The sequence below is a fragment of the Poromitra crassiceps genome (genome assembly GCF_964638095.1).
Source record: "Poromitra crassiceps genome assembly, chromosome: 25".
Classification (NCBI taxonomy): domain Eukaryota; kingdom Metazoa; phylum Chordata; class Actinopteri; order Beryciformes; family Melamphaidae; genus Poromitra; species Poromitra crassiceps.
This window is the reverse complement of record NC_139649.1, coordinates 19,175,440-19,189,848: the sequence shown is the minus strand read 5'-3', so window position 1 is coordinate 19,189,848 and position 14,409 is coordinate 19,175,440. Positions and strand designations below refer to the sequence as shown.

Here is a 14,409-nt window from a genome sequence, read left to right as displayed (position 1 = left end):
GCATTCTATCTTTCCTCTGAAATGGACCGTCGGCCAGGACTCTGCCCTGCCTCTATATTATACTACACTTCAATTAGATGTGGCACAATAGAGACCTGCAGCTCTGCACCACACGCATAGGGTCACACGCTGTAAGGGGGGGGGGGGGGAACAGGGGGGGGTGCTGCCTTCAAGTCCCTGCAATGGAAAACAGACGACGGAAGACTTCGGAAGAACCGTCTGAACAACCAGCATTTTTATTGCATGTTTAGAATGCTCACGTCAGTCATCGCCACTGACTACAACAGTCTGCATCACACAGACCAGGAATGATGAGGTTACAGACCGATGGAGGTGATGAGCCATAATATTTCTCTTTATAAAAAACAAACAAAAAAACAGGAAAAAAATAGAGCAGACCTTGAAAATAAACAGAAAAAAAAATGGAAGCTGGACCTAGCTGCTGCAGGATGAGGGCCGGCTCCTGTGGGATGCAGAAGAGAGAGAGAGAGAGAGAGAAGGGGACGGAATGACACGCTAACCCGGATGGTGACGGATGAAACCATGGCAAATTAGCACGGGTGCCGCCGGGACTCTGCGACCCAAAGTCCAGAGCGCCGCCCGCCCCACGACTCAGCTTAAGGTGTCTTACCTGCTGTGCTTGTTTTTTTTGTTTTTTTTACGTTTTTTTTTGTTTTTGTTTTTAATCGTTTTAAAAATAAACCCATTTCCAAATCGTCGCGATAAAAATATAGAGATATTTTTTCCGATGTCAACCAAAATGCCTGCGTTAACCTGCGGTATATCGTGATGATGTGGATGAGGAAGGACACATCTCGGATGCGTGAGATAGTGAATGAAATTCTCTGGGGAAGAAAAAATCCAAAGAAAGAAAGAAAGAAAACAGCATTTAACAATATTCTTTACATCTTGGCACTGCATATTTTTCTTCTTTTTCCTATTAATTTCATATAAAATATCATTAGATTGATACACCCTTATATTATTACTGACCACTTTAACCATAACCCCCCCCCCCCATATCTCTGTGACCCTGGAATTAGTCATGCAAGATATCTCCATCTTGTAGAGGAAATATACGTGTCTGCCCTGTAACAGAGCATCATGTTGAACATACAGCCACAGAAGGCAGTGGTTGGACCATCAAAAGGAAGTATCAAAAACAGCTTAACACAAAGAGGAAAAAAATCTGTACAAAATGCTTAGGTCAATGATAACAGAGAAAAGTCTGTTTTCTATATTACAGTTTAAAATCCAAAATTGGGGATCGTTAATATCCCCCCCCGCCTGCCCCCACCCAGCTCGCCCAGATGTCTGCATGGATGACTTTTTTTTTTCTTTTTAGTTTTTTTTTTTTAAAGCAAGTATTACTAAGTAAAATACATTTGCAGCACAGTTTGCTATTTCCAATACATACAGCAGTTTTTCTCATAGCTATTTCATAGTTTAATACAAAGCAGTGGCGATAAAGCAAACATTAGAACACAAATGTATTTTTGATCTTTGAAAAGGAAAGGACAGGAGAAAGACGAAGGCTATACCGACATGTATGTACAACCTATAGTATTGGAACGCCCCCAAAAACAACCCGTCAGTACATCAGAACAGACTGTGACACATACAGCTGGGTGATATCTTAATAAACAAAGGCCTGAGGTTTGGATTGGTTTGGCAAAAAAAAAAAAAAAAAAAGATGAGACCTTTAAGATAAACAAGCTCTAATTTAATTTTCTGATTTTTTAGTATTTTCATTTTTATATATTTTCTCTACAGTTTCAGACTACACATGCAAGACATACAACTAAGTGCAACTGAGTGAAATGTTTGTTTATTTTTTTCTCATTTAATTCAATCACTCCCTATAGGTTTGAACTGAGGTATGCGTACTAACGGTTTTCTCATGCTGTTATCTTTAGTCATGTCAAGCTACACATGCTGACAATGTTCTCATCTACCAGCGCTTTCCCCCCTTTCGGAATACCGAGCGACCCGGCCGGAGACGGGGGGGTTTGTGGACGAGCTGGGCCCTGTTCTCACGATCCGAAACCCGGGCTGCGGCTGACCCGTCTCCCACAGCTGCCTGGATATTAAATACATCTTCTGGAAAACCACAGATTGCCCCTTTTTCTTAATAGTAAACGCATGGTGAACTTGGAAGAAATAATAATAACTGCCATAAAGTACCTTGTACCCAGCTTAGTAGTTGACAGGAGTGTTTTTTAATATAAAAAGTAATACGTTGACAGAAACTAAAACACAATCATAAAGTCTCGCCAATCTTGACAAAGAAACAGCGGGAGTCCCGTCGAGATGCTAGAAGAAACCCCTAAAAAGTGGCATACAATCATTTGAAAGGATACAAATTAAAAGAGGAATAAAAGAAGAGGAACAAAACATTGAATCATTGTGTGGTCCAGTTGAAGTACAGAATCCATTTCACATTGTTCTCTGCAAAGCTTTTCCGCTTACCCGGTATATTCTCCTCATCAAGCTTATCTCCACACCATTATGTTGCCCCCCCGGTTCCACTCATTGGCCCAAAGACAAAGTTTCCCTAATTTGGTCATAATGTGGTGGGACTCTCTGTGGTCGCCTCCCATTCACTTTTTCTCACTGCAAAGTTTACTGCAGCTGTTCGAGACACTCCCCTTTGGTTTGATCAAGTGAATGATCTATCCTATATTCTATCTGCTGCTGGCTCCACACAGCTGAGACTATCTTTCCCTCCCGTAAAGATCCCTTCACATCCAGTGGGAGAGAATGGAGGAGAGATATTTGGCCTTATCTGCTATTGCATGGAACAGAGAACATTGTTTGACTTTGTAGTTTATCTTTGGTAGTCACAGAACAAGATATCAGACACATCAACAACTAAAAATGCCAAAATAAAACATCAAAATAATAATAGTAATAAATTAAAAGAGAACAAATCAAAGTGGTTGATTGCAGTCTTAAAAAAGTAATGGTCTTTTTTTTTTATGAATGTATTCAGTTTGACTGTCTACCAAACCTGGAATTGGCCTATTTTGTTGTAGCCTCACAAAACCACAGTCCCTATGTGGATTCCAGCCGGTTCAATGTTGGACTGACATTACTACTATTGTCTTGAACCTGGCTACTGAATCCACAGTCCCTCAATGGCATATACGTGTTTGGGCCCTGATAATGGCTGTCAAATGTTGGAATGTGCAATGTTTAGGTCTTATTGCAGGTCTTGGGATTTTTCCCTAGAGGAAGGAAATGAATATTTCATCTCATGTGTAATTATTATCACTCACTAAAACTTAAAGGCTAGTCATGCATGTGGTACAAATAAAACTATAGGGAATGCACGTTTATCTTCAAGCATTGCCTGGATGAATGAAATCACATCGTGGAAAAGACGAGACACATTTGATTAACAACGACAGTCGTGTTCAGGAATCACAATTAGTTGGTCTAAATCATTATCTCTGCAGTGCACACCTGACATTTTCATTTTCCTGTAGGAAAAGAAAGAAAAAAAACGGAGCTTGTAAGTGATCAGAAATATTGTTGCGGCTGAACATGCTCGGCCGTGAAGGGGCTGTTTTAAAGTCTAATTTCATAGGGATAAATCACAACCTGCATGATTTCTCTGTCATTCATTCGCATCTTAAATTAAACTTCATTGATGCGTGGAGAGAGCCTTCATTATGAGTAGTGCATTGCCGATGGACTTCATGAGCAGGAGGGAAGGGGGTGGGGGGCAGGGGGTGTGGGGGGGGGGGGGTGTGGAGCGGGTGAGGGGGGGGGGGGGGGGGTTGGGCTACGTGTCAGGGAGGTGGAGGTGGCTTTCTGAAGATTGTGGAATAAATGACAGAAAAATACTACTTGGTATTTGACATTCTGCTTCATGTGTAAAAGAAGAAAAGAAAAGGGGTCATGGAACAACATGAAAGGAAATCAGAGACATTCAATCATCAAGTGCTGACCACACAGCATGAGGTCTGATCAGTTTAGACAAATCAACAATCAACAAAAACAAAAGCAACGTCAACAACAGCCATGAATGATGAAAAAAGACACATACATTGATATTTTAGAACCTCTCACCCACCCCCTCCCCAAGAATACACCCAGAAAAAAACACACATCCCTCCCACCCTTAGATGGAAGCAAACCAATGAAAAGTGTTGAAGGCAGTGACAATGAACAGAAGTCCGCGCTTGCTCGCTCTCCCCTCGCACACACACGGTGTAAATTAAACGTCAGTCATTTCTCTCTCTCTCTCGAGTTTGCGGGCAGATGTGTGTGTGTGTGTGTGTGTGTGAGAGAGAGCGACAGAGAGAGAGGAAGAGAGAGAGACAAGCCCTCTGCAGTCCGTGCTCAGTGTTGGGTCGAGTGGGCTGCATGCAGTCCGTCCCGGCTGCACAGTTGAAGGTCCCCCCGCCCGTTCGTTCTGGCCTCCCAAAATCTCCCACACCGACCAAGAACACCCCCGTACCAAACAAGTCCGTCCGACCCACGTCGAGTAGAAATCAAGTTCATTTTTTTTTAAGTTTCACTTAAATCAAAAGTATAAAGAAATCAAAAGGACAAAAAAAAAAATCCCCCAAACGGGATGTATTTTTCTGTGTGTTTTCACTATGTATTGTGATGGCACTAAAAGTCAATGGGAGACATTTGAGAGCTGTCATCAGCGGTGGAGGCTTGCAGTTCAGCGTTCGTTATCTGTGGAGCGCTCCCCGTCTCCCAGATGACCCAGACTGCCTCTGCCTCTGAGGCCGGGGGGGTGGGGGTGGGGGGGGGTGGGGGGGGGGGGGGGGGGTGGGGGGGGGGTTGGAGGGGGGTTGGGGCGTGTGGGATGAGGGGGGAGTGGGGTTGGACTCAGCCTTACAGCATGTCGTCGTGGCCCTGCTCATCATCGTAATCTCTGTGGTGATCGAAATCCGGACTGTGATTGGCGGTCGTCACCAGGGAGAGCGGGCCTTCGTGGTCCTCGGGGTCCAGTGGTTCCTCCTTAACGCTGATGTGATGCCTGCGAGGAGAGAGAAGGGTGTGAAAACCTGAGCCACGTCCCAGTTCCTGCTCTCCTCCTTTTTTTTTAACCTTTCACACAGATGCACAAAAAGAAGAAGCTGATTCTGTTTATAAAGGAAGAAAAGGACGAACAAAAACAAATGTCTGGTGAACAGTCTGAGTGGGGGGGCCCCCTCACTGGCACCGATGATAATTTCAGCTTTCTTTTGAGGTATTTCCAATCCCGGGAAAAGCTGCGGGCTTTTTTTATTTTCATGGCAACCGACAACAGGGTATTCACTTAGAATTGATAAATGAGGAAGATTAACAACGTGAGACGAGGAGAGGAGAGAATGGACTCTGCGGAGCGGAGTGGGCTGGCGTTGTCAGCCTCCTGGTGGCGGAGGATCAGCGGCGCGCTGTGTGTTCCCCTTCCTGCTCGTTAACATGCACAACCTGCGAGGCGGGTCTCCAGAGGACGACCCCGAGCCCGCTTCTATCATTAATCAACTTCAAGCAAACACAGCCAGCAGACACCGGCGTGCTCGCTTTCAACTCCACAATTAATGCATATTTTCAACCAAGTGTCAATAAGGGAAGAAAAGGAGGCTGGCAGGAGAGACGCGCGAGGAGCGCGCCGCGCCGCACACTCGCCACAACATTGTGATAAGAAACAGAGCCCTTATGAGAATAATAACGCTGTCACTTGTAAACAAGGCGAAAAACATGAGCACCGTGCACCCCCCCCCCACGCCCACCCCTCCACACCCCCCCCCCCCCCCCCCCCCCCCCACCCCTCCACACACCCTCCCGCCCAGCCTGCAGCCTGGGCAAAAGAGGCGCTAAAGAGATGAGATCTGCCAAATTTCTCATTACAGAAACAGAGCAGGACTAAAGCACAGGGGGAGAGGAGGCCTGGCTGTGGCAGAGAGGAGGAGGAAAAAAAAACTTTGTGAGCAGCCGCTCTAACCTGTGATGCTCTAACCTGCAGTGCCAGCCTACATACAGTAGTGGATCTAACCTGCAGTGATCTAACCTGCAGTGCCAGCCTACAGTACAGTAGTGGATCTAACCTGCAGTGATCTAACCTGCAGTGCCAGCCTACATACAGTAGTGGATCTAACCTGCAGTGATCTAACCTGCAGTGCCAGCCTACAGTACAGTAGTGGATCTAACCTGCAGTGATCTAACCTGCAGTGCCAGCCTACATACAGTAGTGGATCTAACCTGCAGTGATCTAACCTGCAGTGCCAGCCTACAGTACAGTAGTGGATCTAACCTGCAGTGATCTAACCTGCAGTGCCAGCCTACAGTACAGTAGTGGATCTAACCTGCAGTGATCTAACCTGCAGTGCCAGCCTACAGTACAGTAGTGGATCTAACCTGTGGTGATCTAACCTGCAGTGCCAGCCTACACAGTAGTGGATCTAACACGCAGTGATCTAACCTGCAGTGATCTAACCTGCAGTGATCTAACCTGCAGTGCCAGCCTACATACAGTAGTAGATCTAACCTGCAGCGATCTAACCTGCAGTGCCAGCCTACATACAGTAGTGGATCTAACCTGCAGTGCCAGCCTACATACAGTAGTGGATCTAACCTGCAGTGCCAGCCTACATACAGTAGTGGATCTAACCTGCAGTGCCAGCCTACATACAGTAGTGGATCTAACCTGCAGTGCCAGCCTACATACAGTAGTGGATCTAACCTGCAGTGCCAGCCTACATACAGTAGTGGATCTAACCTGCAGTGCCAGCCTACATACAGTAGTGGATCTAACCTGCAGTGATCTAACCTGCAGTGCCAGCCTACAGTACAGTAGTGGATCTAACCTGCAGTGATCTAACCTGCAGTGCCAGCCTACAGTACAGTAGTGGATCTAACCTGTGGTGATCTAACCTGCAGTGCCAGCCTACACAGTAGTGGATCTAACACGCAGTGATCTAACCTGCAGTGATCTAACCTGCAGTGATCTAACCTGCAGTGCCAGCCTACATACAGTAGTAGATCTAACCTGCAGCGATCTAACCTGCAGTGCCAGCCTACATACAGTAGTGGATCTAACCTGCAGTGCCAGCCTACATACAGTAGTGGATCTAACCTGCAGTGCCAGCCTACATACAGTAGTGGATCTAACCTGCAGTGCCAGCCTACATACAGTAGTGGATCTAACCTGCAGTGCCAGCCTACATACAGTAGTGGATCTAACCTGCAGTGCCAGCCTACATACAGTAGTGGATCTAACCTGCAGTGCCAGCCTACATACAGTAGTGGATCTAACCTGCAGTGCCAGCCTACAGTACAGTAGTAGATCTAACCTGCAGTGATCTAACCTGCAGTGCCAGCCTACAGTACAGTAGTGGATCTAACCTGCAGTGATCTAACCTGCAGTGCCAGCCTACATATAGTAGTGGATCTAACCTGCAGTTATACATACAGTACAGTACAGTACAGTACAGTACAGTACAGTACAGCAGTAGAGGTAGAGCGATGTCAAGTCGAGGCGCTGGGCTCATTTACTACAACAACAAGGGACAACTGATGCATTCTTCATCAGCCTAACCTGCATTTCATTTCCTCACGCCAGGACATCTTGTGTGATTTGTGACCATTGTGATGGAGATGCTCCTACGCTAACGAGCTGACATATTTTGGTGTAAATTATAAAAGAGGTGGAAAAAGTAAAGTCAGCTTTTCTATCAATTTCAAGATCAAAGTAACTCCACAAGTCCCGTTGCCTCGGGTCGCGCTCTCTGGCTGCAGGGCAGACATGAAATTGTTATTATGATGCTTGTTGAGCTGCATGCTGATTCCACACTCTGCTTCTAATTAGCCTTCTTCTCTGGATACCTGATTGTGCTCTGGCTGTTAACCCATTGATACCTGATGCAGCATTTGTGTGTGTATCCCTTTAAGACCGCGAACCGCGTTAACGCGGTTCGCGGTCTTAAAGGGATACGCACACAAATGAGGGATATACACGCAAATGCTGCATCAGGCATCAATGGGTTAAAGAGAGCGGCTCTGCTCTCCTGACACTGTTCAAAAGCTGGGCTCTGTCAGGCAGCAGCAGACAGGGGGCCATGTGGAAAACACATGTTAGCCAGCGAGTTAGCCGCAGTGGAACTGTCTGAGCTCCACTGTAATGGGTTTGAATGGGAAGAGGGAGCGATGTTTTTCTACCTGGCAGTTTAGGGGTTATTCCCAGAGCAAAGGGAGTATAAGGACGCTTCCAGTAAGCGATGGAATATATAGTAAGTGCTATATTACATTTAGTTAGTCTCGGCAGGCACGAAACACTGGGTGTGTTCTGCTAAAGAGAATAAAGACGTCCTTTAAAAAGCAAAAGAAAATAGACTTAACTCATTTTGTACTTGCATAAAGCTTATGCACATAATTGTGGAGAACAGAGAGAGTTTGGTCTGTATCAGCCTAAAGATAGAGGCAGAGGGGCAGAGAGAGAGAGAGAGAGAGAGAGAGAGAAGCCGGCTGCCCTGAGGCCAGCACACCCATCCTGCCTGTGCCTTTCCTGTTCCACAGCCACGCTCACAGCTATGTGAACAGTGATTAGGGATGGCACTTTCCTCCATTTGGCCGGCAGCTCATTACTGCGCCTCTTTTTGTTTTGTTTTCCGGCAGAGTTTCCCTGCAGCGCAGACGTTTTCGGGAGGCCGTCCCCGAAGCCAACCCCCGGCTGCGCATCGGTGGTCTGCCCCCACATCTGGAAACGATGCAGCGCGCGCCGTATTATTTTAGGCTTCAAACAACTTAGCAGACACTCCTATACAACAAGTGAAACGGGGAGCTGCGGTCTGCAGGCCCACCGCAACTTTCCTACACCAGAGGTCTGGGATCATGTCTTCAAGACTAATTATGCTTTTGTGTTGTTTTTCTTTCAGCGCTGCTCAGGGGGGAGGGGGGGGCTTAGCCGATGTGTTGCGGCTCACGTTTCAGCAGCGTGTGGAAGACGGCAGCTCGGCCACTTTTGGCGCTCTGGCATTTTGTAAATATTTTAACAAATTGGAGGGGTGATTATGGCGAGACTCAGCAGGACGGCAGGACACGATTTCTGAACGGCAATAAAACCGAGTTTATAAAGTGGCTGTTAGAATAACAGAGGGGCTCCGGGCGGCTCTTTCCCGGACGGCCTGGCCGGCCATGGAAGCTTCGCAGAGGTGGAGTTTCCTTTTCTACAGGGAGGCCAGCCACAGCTCTGACCATGACCCCACAACACAACCACTCCAATATCTCTCTTATTTATTGTCCTCGTTGGCATTGTTTCTTTTTCATCTAATGCCATGTTTAGGGTCATTCTTAGTGCATTTTGGGTGGGCATTGAGTTTCTCCTCCCGCCCCCACATCTAAATCTGTTATATTTGGAGTGTGGTTGTGCCAACACAACAGTGTATGCAGCTGAAGCTGCTCACTTTCTTTGCCCTTCTTAGACAGACGGAGATAGACCGCCTGTGTGTGTGTGTGTGTGTGTGTGTGTGTGTGTGTGTGTGTGTTTGTGTGTGTGTGTTTGTGTGTGTGTGTGTGTGTGTGTGCCACTCACATAGCTGGCAAGGGCGAGCGTCCCGGGCTGCTGTCACTGCCGTTGCTGTTTCCATGGTCCATCGCTCCATTCATCTCATTCATCTCGTGGCGGATGGCGTTGGCCAGCGAGTTGAGCGAGTTGAGGGTGGGACTTCCAATGGAAGCAGTAGTGTATAGAGGTATGTTGTTTTCTGCCATTGAAGCCTGAAAAGCAAAGCGCAAAGCGTCAAATGTGAAACGGAAGAGAGCTGTCAGCGCTTTCGCACTCAGCCGTCACACTGTACATACCCACCCGCACATCCCCACAAAACAAAGACTAGGTGACTGGGCATACCCACCCGCACATCCCCACAAAACAAAGACTAGGTGACTGGGCATACCCACCCGCACATCCCCACAAAACAAAGACTAGGTGACTGGGCATAACAAAGACTAGGTGACTGGGCATAACAAAGACTAGGTGACTGGGCATACCCACCTGCACATCCCCACAAAACAAAGACTAGGTGACTGGGCATACCCACCTGCACATCCCCCAAAAACAAAGACTAGGTGACTGGGCATACCCACCTGCACATACCCAAAAAACAAAGACTAGGTGACTGGGCATACCCACCTGCACATCCCCACAAAACAAAGACTAGGTGACTGGGCATACCCACCTGCACATCCCCAAAAAACAAAGACTAGGTGACTGGGCATACCCACCTGCACATCCCCACAAAACAAAGACTAGGTGACTGGGCATACCCACCCGCACATCCCCACAAAACAAAGACTAGGTGACTGGGCATAACAAAGACTAGGTGACTGGGCATAACAAAGACTAGGTGACTGGGCATACCCACCTGCACATCCCCACAAAACAAAGACTAGGTGACTGGGCATACCCACCTGCACATCCCCACAAAACAAAGACTAGGTGACTGGGCATACCCACCCGCACATCCCCACAAAACAAAGACTAGGTGACTGGGCATAACAAAGACTAGGTGACTGGGCATACATACCCACCCATACATACCCCAAAAACAAAGACTAGGCTCTGGGTGCACGAGGTGGAGACAAAGTGAAAGTGTTCTTTACCTGGAAGGCAGCAGAGAGGGCTGGACCATAGCCCAAGCTGCTCTGAATGTTCTTCACTAAGGCTGGACTTCTGCAGACACAGAAATTACATTACAACCAGACACTCATATCTCACCTAGCAATAGCATGCATTCCTAACTGTATAGTATCACATTGCATAGAAAAGAAATCAATGCACTTAACTTTAAAAGAACAACTAAATACATTTACTGGTGTAGTAATGTGGACATTAAGGCTATAAGCTCTAAGACGTTCAGTGACGTGACAAAATACCACACAACCATCTGAACACTTTGCAAATTCACAGGAAGGAAGAGGAGGTGGATGGAAGCAGCGTGATGGAGGTGAGGGGCTAAACACAGAGGCATGATGGGAAGACTGAGGCGGATGCATGCAGGTGGGGGCGTGGCCACGGGGGGCGGGCGGAGGTGCTTACTGATGCATGCAGGTGGGGGCGTGGCCACGGGGGGCAGGGCGGAGGTGCTTACTGTACGAGCAGCTCGTCGTATTTCCGCGGGCGGCCTCGCTGTATGTGGCAGCCGCGCTTAAACTCCCCATCATCAACGGTCCAAAAGGACCCAAACTCATCCTCTACTCTCACAAAGCACTTATGCAGGGAAAGGTTGGTGCGAATGGCACCCTGGGAAAGCGAGCCAGCAGGGGGACAGCCAGATGCAGATGCAGTGATGGTGGGACAGGACAGAGGACACACACACACACAGAGGAACACAGAGGAACAAGGAAGGGAGGGGAGAGGATCAACATGAAAACAAGCAGAAGCCATTGTGGGTTATGGGGCATCACCAAAAGGCCTTCTGAAAGCATGGAGGGGAGGGGCGACCAAAGCAAGCGGGGGGAGTCTGGACGTTATGGCACACAGACAATGAGATGGAGCAGCAGCCTCTTCCCAGCCAGCCAGCCAGCCAGCCAGTCAACAGTGAGACGAGGGCCTGATAGCACCTACCCACTGATCTTTTGAGGACGTCTCTTTTGGAACTCTATCTCGTCCACTGTCCACACAGCCCCTTTTACGTTTTCTACTCGCACAAAACACTTGTGAAGACTAAGATTATGCCGGACTGCATTCTGCAGTTGGTGCAAAAAACAAGGAGAGGAGAAAAAAAAACAAGGTTGCTATCAGTACAGTAAAAAATATCATCAAAAAAATTCATTTCAAAGCAGAAATATTTAGACAGGCAACATGATTGAACCTGGATGTTACAATAATAAGATCAGGAATCTGTTGGCAGTAAATGGTGCTAAAGTATCAAATGACTAAAACAATGCATAAATATTTCCTGGTTTCCACGGCAACATGGCAATACATTCTCATGTCAGTGACATCCTTTTGCTTATCAGGCACACAGAGCAACAACGTATGATCAATCAATACAAATGAACAAAGATCTGGAAAAGGAATGTTTAGACTGAAACAATGTCACATTTAGTTACACGTTGAACAAAAAGAAGGGCTATGGAAGAAGACAGCTGCATTCTGCTTGAACCTGAGGTTTGTTTAGTCAGACTTTTATAGCAGGCAGTTAACACTTTGTAAATGCACTGATCAGTGAGGCATGAGAGAGTAGACGTGTATATATCATCCCTTTGTTATGCCAGGAGCTATACTGAGAGCATGTGGACACGGTAAGTGTGCTGTGCAGGGATGTGGGCTCCTGTGTTTATAAGTCCAATGTGCCCCTATGGAAGGGCTGTCAGTGAGTGTGTGAGCTGACGGAGGACCAGCGAACAGTGAGAGGTAGGTGTGTGTGTGTGTGTGTGTGTGTGTGTGTGTGTGTGTGTGTGTGTGTGTGTGTGTGCACGTCTGTGGTCTCGTGGAAAAGAAAGTCTTCCTTGTTCTGAAGTGTGTGCGAGGGGCTCAGCCAGGAGTCACTGGCAGAGTGCTGCTATGTTAAGCCCATGCCACCCACCGCCTAAACATCCCCACACATTACACAGCCAATTGTTTTTTCTTCTCCGACAAGAATGCACGTTTTTCCTCTGGTCGGTCCTGCCGTGAGGTTCCAGTGTTTGTGTAAAGGGCGGTTTGATTCTGGACAGAATAAAGTGCTGTATTGTTATGAATTGGGTTAAGGTTCATTTATAAAGTTGATACGCCTTGGCTATCATTTAATTCCCCCCAACATCAACACTAGCGTCTCCCCCCCCCCCCCCCCCCCCCCCGCCCTCGGCATTGGTTGAAAGAAGTCAGCAGAAGGAGGGCGATATTACCTTCCACGTTGCTGCGTTGCGCCTAAAATATGCAAACATTCTTGTGAACCAGTTGTAGATTTCGTTTAGTGTTAGCTGCTTTTCTGGAGATTCCAGGATCGCCTGCATGAGGAACAGTGACACAAACAAACATTCACAATTCACAATTTTGCTCTGTAAAAATAAATAAATAAATAATTCACAGGTTTGTATGCTCTCTGGTGAAAAACTGTCCCTATGATGTGCACCACTCAGTGTGTTTATGGAAGCCTCCTCTTCTCATTGCAAGCGGCAGATTTGAATATATTTTCTTTGTCGGGTGTAAATGAAGGGCAAGCAAAAACACTTCTCAGGCAGATTACAGGGCAGCAATTATGGCCGGCTCAGATTAATTCCTGAGATGCCAGATTACTACGGCCCAGCGATAATTGACTGGCCATCTTAAAACAGGTTCATCCCTACTGTTGTGTGAAATGAATTTCATAATAATCACAGCCACTGAAAATGCCTAATCAAAAGCCATTGTTATTATGTGGCCGTTTTTCGAATCCCGTGCGCATTCTTGCACTCATTTGCAGATGGTTAATCTGCTCCTGCGCACGTCTAAATTGTATTTGAAATTTAACGAGGAACGGGAGGAGAGAGAAGTGGAACAGAAGTAGCTTGTGTCCACGCTGAATATTTGATCTGTTTCCTATTAAGCCTAGACAGAGTGTAAGTGCCCAGTGGCTTAAGTGACAGATTAAATGGGTTAGTGAGCAGCGCAGAGTCCTTACCTGTCTTATTAACGAGGCGTACGTGAACGGTGGTCTAACTTCGGCATTCATGTAAAACTCTTTGTTCTGAACGATATCTGTACACAGGGAACAAATACAAAGATTTAATACCTGTGTCAACATGGAATTAAACGATCAAGGTGTCAACAGTCAAGCTCCTGTCAGCAGCCCCGGTGGCTGATAGCACAATTACAGCGTGATCACGTGCTGGTGTGTGTATATTATGGTTTGTGGTGTGTACTGTACTGTCTGCATGTCAGTTCATGATGAGCAAGGCAGGTGAGTGTGTGCATGTGAGTCAGTGAGTGTACGTGTGTGTGTGTGTGTAGCGTGGTACCTGGAGAAATGAGTCAGTGAGTGTACGTGTGTGTGTGTAGCGTGGTACCTGGAGAAGTGGACATGTTGTACATGTTGAGTCAGTGAGTGTACGTGTACGTGCGTAGCGTGGTACCTGGAGAAGTGGACATGTTGTACATGTTGAGTCAGTGAGTGTACGTGTACGTGCGTAGCGTGGTACCTGGAGAAATGGACATGTTGTACATGTTGAGTCAGTGAGTGTACGTGTGCGTGTGTAGCGTGGTACCTGGAGAAATGGACATGTTGTACATGTTGAGTCAGTGAGTGTACGTGTGCGTGCGTAGCATGGTACCTGGAGTCAGTGAGTGTACGTGTGCGTGTGTAGCGTGGTACCTGGAGAAATGAGCATGTTGTACATGTTGAGTCAGTGAGTGTACGTGTACGTGCGTAGCGTGGTACCTGGAGAAATGGACATGTTGTACATGTTGAGTCAGTGAGTGTACGTGCGTAGCGTGGTACCTGGAGA

At 47.0% G+C, this 14,409-nt stretch overlaps 2 protein-coding genes across 2 annotated transcripts in view; one reads left to right on the top strand and one right to left on the bottom strand.

Moving 5' to 3' along the window:
• Positions 1–223: 223 nt before the first annotated feature.
• gpr27 (G protein-coupled receptor 27) overlaps positions 224–14,409 on the top strand; it is a gene marked incomplete at both ends in the record, with an annotated part of 228,038 nt that continues 213,852 nt past the window's right edge. The window contains one exon of the mRNA XM_083660735.1: positions 224–4,810. Within this exon, the coding sequence (XP_083516861.1) occupies positions 4,718–4,810 (93 nt within the window). The remainder of the gene's footprint in view (positions 4,811–14,409) is intronic.
• foxp1b (forkhead box P1b) overlaps positions 4,703–14,409 on the bottom strand; it is a gene marked incomplete at its 5' end in the record, with an annotated part of 91,536 nt that continues 81,829 nt past the window's right edge. The window contains 6 exon segments of the mRNA XM_083660961.1: positions 4,703–4,999; positions 9,536–9,720; positions 10,603–10,672; positions 11,567–11,688; positions 12,832–12,933; positions 13,587–13,663. Coding sequence (XP_083517087.1) covers positions 4,855–4,999; positions 9,536–9,720; positions 10,603–10,672; positions 11,567–11,688; positions 12,832–12,933; positions 13,587–13,663 — 701 coding nt within the window. The 3' untranslated portion in view covers positions 4,703–4,854.